Here is a 16,445-nt window from a genome sequence, read left to right on the forward strand (position 1 = left end):
GAGGGCGCAAATTTATCGTTTGCAGGGGGGGCGCCGAACACCCTAGAACCGGCCCTGGGGGCATATATAACCTGTGCAGAGAAAGTTAGATTTGGGTGAGGTGTGTTCAAACTGAAATCTAAATTGCAGTGTAAAAATAAAGCAGCCAGTATTTACCCTGCACAGAAACAATATAACCCACCCAAATCTAACTCTCTCTGCAAATATTATATCTGCCTCCCCTGCAGTGCACATGGGTGGTCATTCTGAGTTGATCGCACGTAGCAACTTTTTGCTGCTCGTGCAATCAACTTGACTCCGCCTATGGGGGAGTGTATTTTAGCATAGCAGGGCTGCGATCACTTGTGCAGCCCTACTATGCTAAAGAAGTTTCCTGCAAAACAAGACCAGTGTCAGATCTACTTACCCTGTGCGACGGATCCAGCGACGAAGGTCCCGGGATTGACGTCAGACATCCGCCCTCCAAATGGCTGGACAGCACGCCTGCATTCGGATCTCCACGGCCGGAAAAAGGTGCGTAGACGCCCCAGAACGCCTCTCCGCTGTCAATCTTCTTGCGATCGCGCTAGCAATCACTTTCTTCTGGTCGTTTCCTCGCCGTGTGAAGAACCGCTGCTTGCGAACGGGTCGGAAGGACCCCCATGGTTTTGCCCAACTGCTGACAAATTTGCTGCTGCAATCAACTCTGAATTACCCCCATAGAACACAGCTCCAATATTCCCTTGCCTTTATTTTTTCAGGGCATACCTTCCAACTGTCCTGATTTTAGTAGGACAGTCCCGATGTAAGGGAACAGTTCAGTCTCACAAGTACACATATTCCCCAACGTTCAGGGTGTGGTGGTTTTGTGAAACTTCCCCTGAAGATCACGGGCATTACCACATCCACAGTGGCGCAGCTATTCTCTCCCCCCCCACCCCAATTTTGAGCTCCCAGATGTTGGGGGGTATGTAATTGCCATAGAGCACTGTCTCTGCATGCTGTATTAGCCAAGCACCATTAAAGTGTGAGATGCAGAGGGTCTAGCTATAGAGATCATCTGCTTATTACAGGATTGCTAATCAGGTACACATATAAACTGAGAACCTGCGTAATTCATAGTTGTTCCTGATTGAAGGGATATTAGAGCAACACTAACCTATTAGATGAACTTTACTGATTTAGAACAACATTCTGGGAGGTTGCGGTTATACAGTACATGTGAGCAGAGTGTGACATCTGCAGGTTAGATCCGGTAGTGCAGGAAGATTAATTAGGGAATGACCATAAGGGTAGGTGTTTCCTCATTTGCTGTCTTCCTCCGTTTCATGATAAGTTGGGTATCCACCCCCCGGGAACCTCAGCATTAACAATATGCACCTTGCTATGAAAGACTTGTTTTAAATCCTCCAGGCAAAGAACTTGTGTAGGAACAGGTTCATTGTTTTAACATTGCCACCACTTGAATGGCTGGCCATAGTGCATAGTTGCCGACTTTTGGGCTGCTCGTATGCCATAGTGACATCTGTGGGTAAATTTACTAAGTGGTGGGTTTGCTGTCAGTTCCAAACTGATAGGCAATGACAGACCGTGATTTAATGTCTAAAGTAACAGTATTTACTAAGCATCCGTTTTGACTGTCATTTAAATTTGCCATCCATGCACTACGGTTTTGAATCTCCTCTCAAATCTCAAACCCAACGAGAACCTGGTGGGAATCGGCTGCAAATTTTAAGCACTGTAGGATCGGTACAGGCTTTGATGGTTAAAAAGGTTAAAAATGCTGTTCCCCCCTCAAAGTGGTCCATAGCATCAACGATCTTGCAACACAAAAATACTACAATACTGCTCCTCCGCTAGCCCCGCTGCGAATGAGAGATCACTTGGGGACATTTTCCACAGGACCGCTGTGATTGGTCAAAGCGTGGGAACTGCTGAGCTCTGACCAATCTGTGCGGCCATCCGTTCCTATGGAGAGTGTCCAAGAGATAAGTCAATAAGTCATTCGCGGCGGGGCACCAGGAGGAGCAGTATTGTAGGTGCCATGTTTCAGGATATCTGCACATGCGCACTACGGAAATCACCTGGAAAATGGCGTCTGTGCCAATTTCCGGGAGATCGGCTCATGCGCAGTAGACTCTATGGGGGAGATTCAAATGTTTGAAAAGTCAGTTGGGAGTCTGTTTTTTCCTATATAATAGACAGGAAAAACCAGACACCCAAACGACTTTTCAAACATTTGAATTCCACCCTATAAGTGTCAGAGCAATTGTGGGAAAGTTAGTGAAAGAGTGAAGGGCGGGGGGGCGAACAGGGGCCGCACATGGACCTTCCCCTCTCTTGTTCCGCCCCTGCTGAGCACCCCAATACCTTTAAAAAAGTTAGCAAAATTGACGAGAGCTGTTGAAAAGTTATAAGGTGCAGTAGTGTATATGTCACGTAATACTTTGTGTAATGTTATATCATCTTTTTTGCAATTCTAGGTTTGATGTTGAAAAGGAATTATCCAAACTTGATGAGAACAATGAGAAAACCGAACAGACAAAGACCATTATAAATACAACGACAGCAAAGATAAAGAAGACAGTAGACACAACAGGTTATTGCGCAGCTTATTTTCCAGACTTGGATGTTTGTGTGATATAGGTGCTGATTTTGAGTCGGAGGCTGCCCCATTCCTGCCTTTTAGCGGTATAGTTTGTGAGACTTTATGCAAGCCCATCCCTGGTGTACATCCGTGCATCTGGCTGGGATGCCCACTTTGGGCGGCTGCAGTCATAACCCTCCCCCTTTGTGTGTTTTTAGATGCAGCCATTGGTCACATCTTAGAAACTTGCTTCCGACACCTTTCTTCAAAACGAGGGCGTGTTGCCACCGTTTTGAAGGGTCTGTGTCTGGGGATGCAGGCTTCGTATACCCGAGTGTCCGGATCCGACGGCCAGCCTGAGCAGGCTTCAGTTTAAGAAGGCTGGTTGGTGCCTAAACTCATCAGAACTCGCGACCGATGATTTTGATGGTGATCCAAGGCTACGTCTCCAGACACAGTACTCGGATCCTCGCTAATGCAAACCTTTATCTCCTACAGATTCCTACTGCTGCATTAGAATTTGAATGAGACGTAATTGCGCAGCTGCTTCCTTGAGTCTGCGCAGTGCCGTACAAACATCAATCAGGCCCTATATGCTGTTAGTTCATCATCAACGTCACGCTTATATGTGTTGTATTTGCCTGCTTGTTTTTCTTTCTGATTACAGAACATACAATATATTTATATCTGTCTTAAGCCAATTCCTTGTGCTTTATCATAACTTGTTAAGTATAAGGATGGGCAGCCTTTTGTTAATATGAAAATATTTTCTAGGTACTAGTCTAGAGCAGAGAAGTTTTCTCGCAGTCCGTGAAAAGGAGAAGGGGAATGAAGCTTTTAAATGTGCGGACTATGCGGAGGCGATTTGTTATTATAGCAGGTAAGCTGAGTTATTATTATAGAGCAGTAGCACTGCATTATATAATATAAATCAGTCTCCATCAGAACTGCACAATGTTGACAGCTGTTTATGGACTGAACCATTTTTTACAGGAATGTAGACCGTGGGGGGACGCAGTTAATTTCCCGTGAGGATCCCATCTGTCGAAATACAGACGCTGGAATCCCGACACCCGTTGAAATGCCGGCAGTCGGAATCCCGACCGCCGCCCAGAATCCCCACTTGGGTGGTGGTCCATGCCACCACCCGACGGGGAATAGATTAGTATGGCGCCCAGACTCGAAGCGTGGTGAGGGCAGCAAGTCCGCTGGGGGCCATGCTGTGATCGAGGTCGAGATTCCTACTGTTGGGATTCCGGCGTCGGTATTTTGACCGGCGGGACCCCGACAGTCGGTATTTCATACCGAATCCACCGTGGGAACCACTGATGCAAAGGGCCTTGGTGATATCACTGATTACTAGATTGTTTTGCGTATTATTGATGTGCATTTTCTTGAATGTGGATGTCGCTCGTATAATGTTACTGAGTAGAATCTACTTTATACAAACCAGAAAGTAAAGATCTGTCTCCCAAGGTCATTAAACTACTCAAGTACGATCCGTTCCCACTATCTGAATTTTTTTTATATTTTAATTGTTCTGGTTCGTTTGGTTTATTTGCAGATACACAGCTTGGGGTCCCCCTGCCATAATAGCAAATAGCCCCCAACGGGTAGATACAGGGCAGAAATCCCCCCAAAAATAAGATCTCCCTCCCCAAGGACAACTTGCATCCCACACTGTGTCCCCCCTACTATAGCATCATATACCCTGGCTGGTTCAGCCTAGTGCTGGTTATTGGAAAATAGGGGGCCCTTGTGCTATTGTTTCAACCTATTTTTCAGTACCAACCTAGGATCAGAGGTCCAAGGCTGGTCAACAATTTGAGGGGGAGGGCCCCCCATGCATTTTTTTTTTTTAAATAAAAATTATACTTTTTTTTTTTTTTTTTTTTAAACAACACAGCCTGCACAGAGTATAGTGATCTGTGCAGTGCTTTAAGTTCACGGCAGATTGATGGCGGATCCTCATAGTTTTTGCAGCAGGATAGGTGCTTCAAATCAGATGAGTGTTCACGACGGATTAAAAATAACAGTCAAAACCAAAACATTGTAAATACTGTTTTGTAGACTGTAGCCCATTGTCAAGATTGTAAGCTTGCGAGCAGGGCCCTCCTACCTCTATGACTGTTTGTTTTTACCCAGTTTTGTCTTCTAATTGTGTCCAGTTGTAAAGTGCAACAGAATTTGCTGCGCCATATAAGAAACTGTTGTTGATGATAATAATAATAATAATAATAATAATAATAATAATACACGTCAGTTTGCAATTGACAGTAAATCGTAATAAATTTACGCCAAAGTTTAATCACAGCCATCTTTTATTTTATACTTGTCAGGTCTTCTTGTCCTAACATAGGGGGCCATTCCGAGTTGATCGCTCGCTAGCAACTTTTTGCTGTGTTGTGATCAGGCTAAAACTCGGCAAAACTGTGCATGTGTATGCACCGCAATGTGCAGGCGCGTCGTACGGGTACAAAGAGGATCGGTGCTGGGCAATGGATTTAACGAAGAATCCATTCGCACAGCCGATCGCAAGGTGATTGACAGAAAGAGGGCGTTTATGGGTGTCAACTGATCGTTTTCTGGGAGTGTTTGGAAAAACGCAGGCGTGTACAAGGGTTTGCAAGGCGGGTGTCTGACATCAATTCCGGGACCAAAGAGTCTAAAGTGATCGCAGCGGCTGAGTAAGTCCAGAGCTACTCAGAAATTGCACAAACTGTTTTTGTACCGTTCGGCTGCAAAGGCGTTCGCACACTTGCAAAGCGAGAATACACTCCCCAGTGGGCGGTGACTATCTGATCGCAGGACAGCAAAAAGTTGCTAGTGAGCGATCAACTCGGAATGATCCCCCATAGGGCCTAATTCAGACCTGATCGCTGGGCTGCTAAAATTGTAGTCCTGCAATCAGATAGTCGCCGCCAAAGGGGAGTGTATATTCACCGTGCAAGTGTGCGATCGCATGTGTACGCTGAGCTGCTAAAACCCCTCAGATAGCTGCAAATCCATTCGCACCTCACTCACCAGTGAATGGCTTTTCCACTGTGTGCAGTCTGTGCGCAGCTCAGGACTTACTCCTACAGTGCGATGAGAGCAGGCTGATCGGGTCCAGAGCTGACGTCAGACACCCTCCCTGAAAATGCTTAGGAACACCTGCGTTTTTCGTGAGACTCCCAGAAAACGGTCAGTTACCACCCACAAACGGCCTCTTCCTGTCTATCGGCATGCGAATGGCTGTGCGATTAGAATTTTCGCACCGTCCAGCCTGTCGCTGACCGGTGATGCCTGTTGTTTGCCGAAGCGCGTGTGCATTGCGGTGCATATGCATGCGCAGTTAATCGCTGATCACCTGCTGTGCGAAAACGCACAGCAGCAATCAGGTCTAAATCACCCCCATAGTCCCCGCCACTAGGGCACTCTAAAAAAAAAAACCTAACCACATGCCGTGCTGAAATGGGCTAATAATTCCATCTGGGAGTGGCTGGATCTATTGTCCTGTTTGCAACATTTACTTAACTTGTGGTTCTAACAGGTTTGAACAGAAATAACCCAGGGACCCACATATTTAGAATTGGGCATTTGTTTAAGATAGGAATGTCTACCCCACTCCACACACTGGTTCCTCTTCCATTACAAAGTCCTCACTTATAAATGCCTTACCCAGTATTCTCCCCATTTATTTCTGCTCATCTCCCCCTATTCTTACGACAGCCCACTTCGCTCTGCCGACGTCTGCTGCCTTTGTTCCCATTTACAATCTCATCCCAGCTGCTCCCCACCACTGGAACTCACTACCTCTTCCTAACAGGTTCTCCACCTCTCTCTAAAGATTCCAACAGGCTCTCAAAATCTATTTCTTAGCCAAAACCTGTCTGATCTTATCCTAAGCTTCCTTCTTCTGTCCTAGCACACTGCCTGACCTCGCTGTGTGATAAATGCCCCCCAGGCAGGGCCCTCCTCCTTCATGTACTGTACTTCCTTTCCTAGCTTCTTCCATTGTCTCCTCCCCCATTCTTACAATGGCCATGAACCTAGATGCTGCACCCATCACTTACATGCACAGGTTTCAGTCTGTGCAGACTCTGTTATATGTATGTATGTTTGTTTGTTTGTTTGTTTGTTTTGTTTATTATGTAGGCTATCTATATTTGTACCGGTTTGCGCTGTATATGCTGTTATTGTTGCACTATATCTGCATGGGTCTACTATGGTATGCCAGTGCTCGGGATCCCGTGGACACCCCAAGAGGGATTCTGGCGCCGGTATGCTGAGCGCCGGGATCCCGACAGCCGGCATATCAAGTCCCACCCATTTGCATATGTGCTCTGTAAGGTGCTATGGTCATTAATACCAACAAATGTAACTGTTTGTTTTTACAACTTGTGTTATTTTAAGCACAAAAGAACTTTTTTTTTGCTAACAACTTTCCAATGTATTTTGTTACAACGAACAGCAGAGAGAGACCCATCGCCCTTTCTTAAGAAGAGACCTTTTAGGATGCAGCGTCCGGGGGATAGGGAACAGATCAATCTTAATTTCTTATTTCCATCAAAATACAGATCATAGAGGTTACTTAGTATTATTTCATAACCTTCACTACTGTAGGTCTCAGGAAACTGATCACTAACCGCTTATGATGACCTTACAATGTGTCTGACTGTTGACTTCTGAGATGGTTATATTGCAGTTTATATTGAGTCCAGTGATTAGGAATTGGAAACGAATAATGTTGTTTTGTGGACTTTGGGCCTGATTCAGTGTCACACACAGAAGTGGTTGCGTCCTTTGCTGTGACTGCCTCTAAACCGCAGATTATTTCCTTAATACTGAGATAGCCACTTGCAGCGTAATTTGGCGGAGCATTTCCATCTCGGTGCGCCACTTACAGTGACACCCCTTTGTTACACCCCATGAACACCCACTTAATTCCACACACCCTGCATCCAGATCCTGCGACTCTGAAGCGCACACAGAAGAAAGAACATCAGACGTTTGTGTGAATATCTGTATAACCTGCGACTCTGAATCGGATCCTTTACGTTGTATAATAACTACTTACGTCACAGTGTCCTGACCCGTAGGGGTATTACAGCCAGCTGCTATTTCTGTGTAGTGCTCTGCATGAAGTTATCCTGTACACAGTAATGATACTTATTCCCATGTGTGTTTTATAGTATTGTTAGTAAAGAATAATAAAGGGATAATAATAAAGGGAATCTAGGAAAACAAAGGCCTTATTGTAATTGCATTGGCTGTGTTTATTTAGGAGCATCTCCACGTTACCATCAGCAGTTGCATATAACAATAGAGCCCAAGCGGAGATTAAGCTGGAGAACTGGCAGAATGCTCTGAATGACTGTGAGCGAGCTTTGGAATTAGAGCCTGGCAATATGAAAGGTGAGGGGCACGTACCGACATACAATGCCCACTTCAATGAGACCAAAATGTTAATAAATTATGAATGACAAGCATACAGCGTTAGGCATGGCCATCGACTATCGATGTCTAGCGACTATCAATGATTTTTCACCGATGGTCGATGGTTTTGTCATCAATGGCAGAGATCTGATGGTTCTCCGCCATCAGTGGTGGATAGGCAGCAATGGTTTATTTTTTCTTGCCTCAGTGCAGAGGCATTTAAGCTTATCCCTGCCACCCAGTGTGCCACTAAGCAATGCCCCCTTCCCTGATTGGCCCACTGCCTGCCGTTCCCCACAGCAGGGATGGTCCATCAATGAGCACAAACATTGGTGAACCTATTACATCAATATTAAGCACCGATGGCACTAGTGGTTAACCCACTGATGGCCATCCCTATCCAATGTGTGATGTATGAGATATATTTAATTGGGCATTGCTGACATAACTGACGTGTTATTGAATTAATGGAGAACAACCTCATGAATCTGTGTTTCCACCCACATTTATCTTTTTATGATAGAATTCAAAATATATATGCAAATATTTTATTTAGTCTATATGGATTTTAAAAGTATTTTTCTGTTCAGCCTCTCCCTGGTTTCTACAATATAGCAAATTACCTTTTCTCTGCCCATTAGAGTAGATGACTCTCAACTGTCCTGTGCACCAGAACCGATTTTAATAATATCCAATAACACCAATGTGCATAATCCTGCTGACACACTGGGGCAGATGTATTAAGCCTGGAGAAGTGATAAAGCAGTGATAAGTGCAAGATGATAGCACACTAATCATTACGGATTTGAAAAATGACAGCTGATTGGCTGGTGCGTTATCACCTTCCTCTTATCACTGCTTTATCACTTCTCCAGGCTTAATACATCTGCCCCATTATTACAGAGGGATGGTTTCTAGTTTATCTGATCACAGGAAAAAACATTCTTCTGTAATAAGTTGTGCAGAACGGTCTTCTTGCTATATCTGTAAAATGAATGCCAGCATACGGGACATTAGGAGAGTCCTGTATTTTGCTGCTGGAAACTGGCAGCATTACTATTTTGTAAGAATGGTAGGGTGGCTGATATGGGCTTTTTTAAATGCTGCAATAAGTACAGAAAGTTCCATACATATCAACAATATTATATCATTCTTTCAGATGAGAGGCAAGGGCCGTATTCACAGGCAGATCTGAGGAGAGATGTGTGCTGAGCGGTTCGCTTAGCACCCATCTCTCCCCCCACTCAGCACTGCGCGATCTGTGCTGAGCATGCGGGGGGGGGGGGGGGGGGGGGGGGGTGTGACAGGGGAGGCCGCTCATTTCACCCGCTGGCCAATCTAGCACGAGCGATAGCAACGCACGGGGCTGCGCATCGCTATCGCTGTGGGGGGTACACACGGAGCAATCATTCTTAAAATCTAAAGGTGGGTACACACTGGCCGATATATCGCGGATCTCGGCAAGTGTGTACGGCCGATACGTCTGTGAACTCCGTCGTTCACAGATATATCGCGTCGGCCCGCAGCACAGCCAACGGCCAATATATCTACCGATATATTGGCGTGTCGCTGTGTGTGTACGGGCGGTCGGCCGACCTCCCATACACATGCTGCTGCGGCCTGCAGTGATTGACAGCTGAACTGTATGCTGAACACACTGCCCGATCCGTCCATAGATATATCTGCTGATCAATTGATCGGCAGATATTTCTTCCAGTGTGCACCCACTTTAAGCAATCTAGTCAGATTGTTTAGATTATCGCTCCATGAGTACCCCCCTGTACTCTTCAGCCCCAGGCAAGTGGGGGTTTGAGTTAAACTTCTATGTGACATATACAATTGAGAGTCCAATGCTGAGTTGCTGATGCTCTGAATTGTGGAGCTATTGCACATTATGTACAGATGACAGTGTAATGAATTGTGTAAGATAGGTGAGTCACTCGTTCTGTATGACTGATGTCCTGTATTCAGAGACATGAGATATATCCCCACATCCTGCACTGCAGCAATGGTGCTTCCTGCCCAGGTGTATATATTACCCAATCTGCTCATTACTGGCACCCTACGCTCTGTACAAGGAGAGATGAAAGGAACTGCTTTGTTTGTGGCCTAGTCTCTCAGCAGCAATACACCCATATAGTAATATTGTGATGAAGTGTGATCCTTCCCCACTCCTAATATTCTACAAGGGCAAGTTCCGAGTAAGGGTTCACTACGGCTGGCCAGCGGTCGGGCTCCCGGCGCCCAGCATCCCGGCGCCGGGAGCCCGACCGCCGGCTTACCGACAGCTTGGCGAGCGCAAATGAGCCCCTTGCGGGCTCGCTGCGCTCGCCACGCTACGGGCACGCGCGCCACACTATTTTATTCTCCCTCTATGGGGGTCGTGTCGGTATGCCGGCTGTCGGGCTCCCGGCGCCGGTATACTGAGCGCCGGGAGCCCGACCGCCGGCAAACAGAAGACCACCCCCGAGTAATGTTCCTGTTCTGCATCTGTCTGTCCATCGCTGACAGCCAAGTCCATTCCGTCCCCTTTTACCTTCATTAAAACCCTTTTTTTCAGTGAGTATTTCGATAATCAATCTCCATTCAAGTCAACTGGTATAAAAGTCATTGCATGACAGGCAGATTCCCTATACTGTGATACATTCACTTACACCAGGATATTGGGGGTCATTCCGAGTTGATCGCTAGCTGCATTTGTTCGCAGCGCAGCGATCAGGCTAAAAAAACTGCAGTTCTGCACATGGGTATGCGGCGCAATGCGCACGCGCGACGTACGGGCACAACGAACGATGTAGTTTTGCACAGGGTCTAGCGATGCATTTCAGTCGCACTGCTTGCGCAGAGTGATTGACATGAAGTGGGCGTTTCTGAGTGGCAACTGACCGTTTTCAGGGAGTGTTCGGAAAAACGCAGGCGTGCCAGGGAAAACGCAGACGTGGCTGGGCGAACGCTGGGCGGGTTTGTGACGTCAAATCCGGAACTGAATAGTCTGAAGTGATGGCAAGCGCTGAGTAGGTTTTGAGCTACTCTGAAACTACACCAAAAATTTTTGTAGCCGCTCTGCGATACAACCGTTCGCACTTCTGCTAAGCTAAAATACACTCCCAGTGGGTGGCGGCATAGCGTTTGCACAGCTGCTAAAAACTGCTAGCGAGCGATCACCTTGGAATGACCCCCATTGAAAAATACTCAGAGGAACCAGATATTGACAAAGTTATTGCTTTGATGGTTTAAGATGTTTTCCTACTGGGATATAATAATCCCTGCCTGGGTTTTGCGTCTGAGGCCTGTCTACAGGGTCATCCATTTCTTAAATAAAAGGGTATTTATAAATCATGTGACCTAGGGAGGTTTGTGCCTTGTAGTTTACAATTGTAATTAGTGATGGATGTGATCTGCTGCTCACTACATATTTTTAATAGATTATTATGTCACCCCATCTAGCTCTTTTACGACGCGCTACAGTCAACACAAACCTACGTAATTACCAGGCTGCAGCAAAGGATCTAACGACTGTCTTGCATCACGAACCAGAAAATCCCATAGCTAAGGTAAAGAAATCATCCTCTAGCATACTAGTCAGCATTCAGTGATTGTGACCAGTACATGTGACCAGGTAAAGCTAATACAAATGATTGATCTGTGACACAGGACAAGAGAAGAGGAGGACTTGTGAAAGATTTATTTATTTATTTATTACCAGTTATTTATATAGCGCACACATATTCCGCAGCGCTTTACAGAGAATATTTGGCCATTCACGTCAGTCCCTGCCCCAGTGGAGCTTACAATCTATATTCCCTACCACATGTACACACACACACACATTCACGCTAGGGTTAATTTTGTAGGGAGCCAAGATAGAACCTCTTTTTTTTAAACCAAACATTCTGTATAAATATATATATATATATTTTTTTTATTTTTATTTTTTTTTATTATGAGACATGCTCAGTGTATCATTAATTTTGCCGTGCACGTGCTACAGCCGCAGTTAGGTTATCATGCAAACGTGCGTGATGACCTAATGTAGAACAGGGTCCAATTTTATAATAATAGATAAACAGTATTAGTAATATAAACTGTTTTGTTTAAAAATATGGTGCAGGTATAACAGTACGGTAACTCATTGCAACCAGTGCAAATCTGATAAAAGCTCACATCTGATTATTATGGGCTATATAGCACACTGTTGCTATATGATGAAACTAATGCCATGTCATCAATGACAGCAATCATTACCTAATACTAAAGGGTAATAGATAAGACAGGAAATGACAAGATAATGTATACAAGGCGAGAGCGGGCAGGACTGGGAAAAATGAGTGGAATGCTGAAACTGAAGGTTGAACTACAGGTTTTTCGCCACAAAAGATTCTATTAAGAAATTTTGATTGCCTGGAATTCTAAAAATGTTTCACAGTTTAAATATGGAAAATTGGGCAACTGATCTCCTTTATTGTCAATTCTAAGTTAATATCCCCTGAAGATGATCAGTGGCAAACGCAGGATTTGCATGGGTTTTTTTTCCAGAACTGGGAGGAGCCAATCACGGGGGTGGGGACTGAGGTGACCCAGTATATGCTGGGTCCGTAAAACTAGTGGGTCTGTGTGTGTGTGTGTGTGTGTGTGTGTGTGTATATATACCGTATGTGTATATATATATATATATATATATATATATACATATATATACACATACATACACACACATACATATACACATATACATAGCATATTAAACATGCATACATATATATATATATATATATATATATATACACACACACGTACACATATATATACACGTATATACTGTATATATCATGTGTGTGTGTTTATATGTATGTATTTATGTATGTATAATTGTATATACATGTGTATATATATATGTATGCACATGGATATATATGTACTATAATTAAAATAAAGTAAACTTTTATTGCACTTGCAAGTGCCACCAGGAAGACAGCAGGCTGCAGAGGATGCTAGACAGTCATTAATAATACTCATGCAGCTAAAAAAAAAAAAACATATTTTCTCTATCGTCCTAAGTGGATGCTGGGGTTCCTGAAAGGACCATGGGGAATAGCGGCTCCGCAGGAGACAGGGCACAAAAAAGTAAAGCTTTTACCAGATCAGGTGGTGTGCACTGGCTCCTCCCCCTATGACCCTCCTCCAGACTCCAGTTAGATTTTGTACCCGAACGAGAAGGGTGCAATCTAGGTGGCTCTCCTAAAGAGCTGCTTAGAGAAAGTTTAGCTTAGGTTTTTTACTTTACAGTGAGTCCTGCTGGCAACAGGATCACTGCAACGAGGGACTTAGGGGAGAAGTAGTGAACTCACCTGCGTGCAGAGTGGATTTGCTGCTTGGCTACTGGACACTAGCTCCAGAGGGACGATCACAGGTACAGCCTGGATGGTCACCGGAGCCGCGCCGCCGGCCCCCTTGCAGACGCTGAAGAGAGAAGAGGTCCAAAATCGGCGGCTGAAGACTCCTGAGTCTTCATAAAGGTAGCGCACAGCACTGCAGCTGTGCGCCATTTTCCTCTCAGCACACTTCACACAACAGTCACTGAGGGTGCAGAGCGCTGGGGGGGGCGCTCTGAGAGGCAAATAAAAACCTTATTAGAGGCAAAAAATACCTCACATATAGCCCACAGAGGCTATATGGAGATATTTAACCCCTGCCTAACTTCAAAAATAGCGGGAGACGAGCCCGCCGAAAAAGGGGCGGGGCCTATCTCCTCAGCACACAGCGCCATTTTCTCTCACAGAAAAGCTGGAGAGAAGGCTCCCAGGCTCTCCCCTGCACTGCACTACAGAAACAGGGTTAAAACAGAGAGGGGGGGCACTGATTTTGGCGATATTGTATATATATAAAAGATGCTATAAGGGAGAAACACTTATATAAGGTTGTCCCTATATAATTATAGCGTTTTTGGTGTGTGCTGGCAGACTCTCCCTCTGTCTCCCCAAAGGGCTAGTGGGTCCTGTCCTCTGTCAGAGCATTCCCGGTGTGTGTGCTGTGTGTCGGTACGTGTGTGTCGACATGTATGAGGACGATGTTGGTGAGGAGGCGGAGAAATTGCCTGTAATGGTGATGTCACTCTCTAGGGAGTCGACACCGGAATGGATGGCTTATTTAGAGAATTACGTGAGAATGTCAACACGCTGCAAGGTCGGTTGACGACATGAGACGGCCGACAATCTATTAGGACCGGTCCAGGCGTCTCAGAAACACCGTCAGGGGTTTTAAAAACGCCCATTTACCTCAGTCGGTCGACACAGACACAGACACGGACACTGAATACAGTGTCGACGGTGAATAAACAAACGTATTTCTCATTAGGGCCACACGTTAAGGGCAATGAAGGAGGTGTTACGTGTTTCTGATACTACAAGTACCACAAGAAAGGGTATTATGTGGGAGTGAAAAAACTACCTGTAGTTTTTCCTGAATCAGATAAAATAAAATGAAGTGTGTGATGATGCGTAGGGTTACCCCGATAGCAAATATTGGCGTTATACCCTTTCCCGCCAGAAATTAGGGTACGTTGGGAAACACCCCTTAGGGTGATAAGGCGCTCACACGCTTATCAAGTGGCGTTACCGTCTCCAGATACGGCCGCCCTCAAGGAGCCAGCTGATAGGAAGCTGGAAAAATATCCTAAAAAGTATATACACACATACGGTGGTTATACTGCGACCAGCGATCGCCATCAGCCTGGAGATGCAGTGCTGGGTTGGCTTGGTCGGATTCCCTGACTGAAAATATTTTATTCATGTAGAGCATTTAATAGGATGCATTCTATATATATGTATGTGAGATGCACAGAGGGATATTTGCTCTCTGGCATCAAGATAAGTGCGTTGTCCATATCTCCCAGAAGATGTCAGGGACACGACAGTGGTCAGGTGATACAGATCCCATACGGCAGATGGAAGTATTGCTGTATAAAGGGAAGGAGTTATTTGGGGGTCGGTCCATCGGACCTGGGGACCACAGCAACAGCTGGGAAATCCAACCTTTTTTACCCCAAGTTACATCTCAGCTAAAAAAGACACCGTCTTTTCAGCCTCAATCTTTCCTTTCCCATGAGGGCATGCAGGCAAAAGGCCAGTCATATCTGCCCAGACATAGAGGTAAGAGAAGTAGACTGCAGCAGGCAGCCCTTTCCCAGGAAAAGAAGCCCTCCACCGCGTCTGCCAAGTCCTCAGCATGACGCTGGGGCCGTGCAAGCGGACTCAAGGTGGGGGGGTAGTCTCAAGAGTCTCAGGGCGCAGTGGGATCACTCGCAAGTTGACCCCTAGATCGTACGAGTATTATCCCAGGGGTAAAGATTGGAGAGTCGAGACATCTTCTCCTCGCAGGTTCCTGAAGTCTGCTTTACCAACGGCTCCCTCCGACAGGGAGGCAGCATTGGAAACAATTCACAAGCTGTATATCCAGCAGGTGATAATCAAAGTACCCCTCCTACGACAAGGAAAAGGGTATTATTTTTCCACACTATATTGTGGTACTGAAGCCAGACGGCTTGGTGACACATAGTCTAAATCTAAAATGTTTTGAACACTTACATAAAAGGTTCAAATCGAGATAAAGTCACTCAGAGCAGTGATAGCGAACCGGAAAAAAGGGGACTATATGGTGTCCCTGGACATCAAGGATTACCTCCATGTCCAAATTTTGTCCTTCTCATCAAGGGTACCTCTGGTTCGTGGTACAGAACTGTCAATATCAGTTTCAGACGATGCCGTTTGAATTATCCACGGCACCCCGGGCTTTTTTACCAAGGTAATGGCCGAAAAGATGTTTCTTCAAAGAAAAAAGGCATCTAAATTATCCCTTACTTGCACGACCTAAAAAGGGCAAGTTCCAGAGAACAGTTGGAGGTCGGAAGAGCACTATCTAAAGTAGTTCTTCGACGGCACGACTGGATTCTAAATATTCCAAGAATCGCAGCTGTTTTCCGACGATACGTCTGCTGTTCCTAGGGATGATTCTGGACACGGTTCAGAAAAAGGTTTTTCTTCCCGAGGAAAAAGCCAAGGAGTTATCCGACCTGTCAGGAACCTCCTAAAACCAGGAAAGGTGTCTGTACATCAATGCACAAGAGTCCTGGGAAAAATGGTGGCTTTTTACGAAGCAATTCCATTCGGCAGATTCCATGCAAGAATTTTCCAAAGGGATCTGTTGGACAAATGGTCAGGGTCGCATCCTCAGATGCACCTGCGAATAACCCTGTCGCCAAGGACAAGGGTATATCTTCTGTGGTGGTTGCAAAAGGCTCATCTATTGGAGGGCCGCAGATTCGGCATACAGGATTTGATCCTGGTGACCACGGACGCCAGCCTGAGAGGTTGGGGAGCAGTCACACAAGGAAGAAACTTCCAGGGGGTATGGACGAACCTGGAAAAGTCTCTTCACATAAACATTCTGGTACTAAGAGCAATCT

The 16,445-nt window shown here is 45.5% G+C and overlaps 1 protein-coding gene across 3 annotated transcripts in view; it reads left to right on the forward strand.

Moving 5' to 3' along the window:
- The window catches only part of SPAG1 (sperm associated antigen 1), a 308,451-nt gene that overhangs the window by 88,017 nt on the left and 203,989 nt on the right, over nt 1–16,445 (forward strand). For all 3 annotated transcript variants that reach the window (XM_063924199.1, XM_063924198.1, XM_063924200.1), the window contains exons 6-9: nt 2,463–2,578; nt 3,341–3,446; nt 7,833–7,963; nt 11,432–11,538. In XM_063924199.1, coding sequence (XP_063780269.1) covers nt 2,463–2,578; nt 3,341–3,446; nt 7,833–7,963; nt 11,432–11,538 — 460 coding nt within the window. The remainder of the gene's footprint in view (nt 1–2,462; nt 2,579–3,340; nt 3,447–7,832; nt 7,964–11,431; nt 11,539–16,445) is intronic.

This window comes from Pseudophryne corroboree, chromosome 5 (assembly GCF_028390025.1).
Source record: "Pseudophryne corroboree isolate aPseCor3 chromosome 5, aPseCor3.hap2, whole genome shotgun sequence".
In the NCBI taxonomy this organism is placed as follows: Eukaryota; Metazoa; Chordata; class Amphibia; order Anura; family Myobatrachidae; genus Pseudophryne; species Pseudophryne corroboree.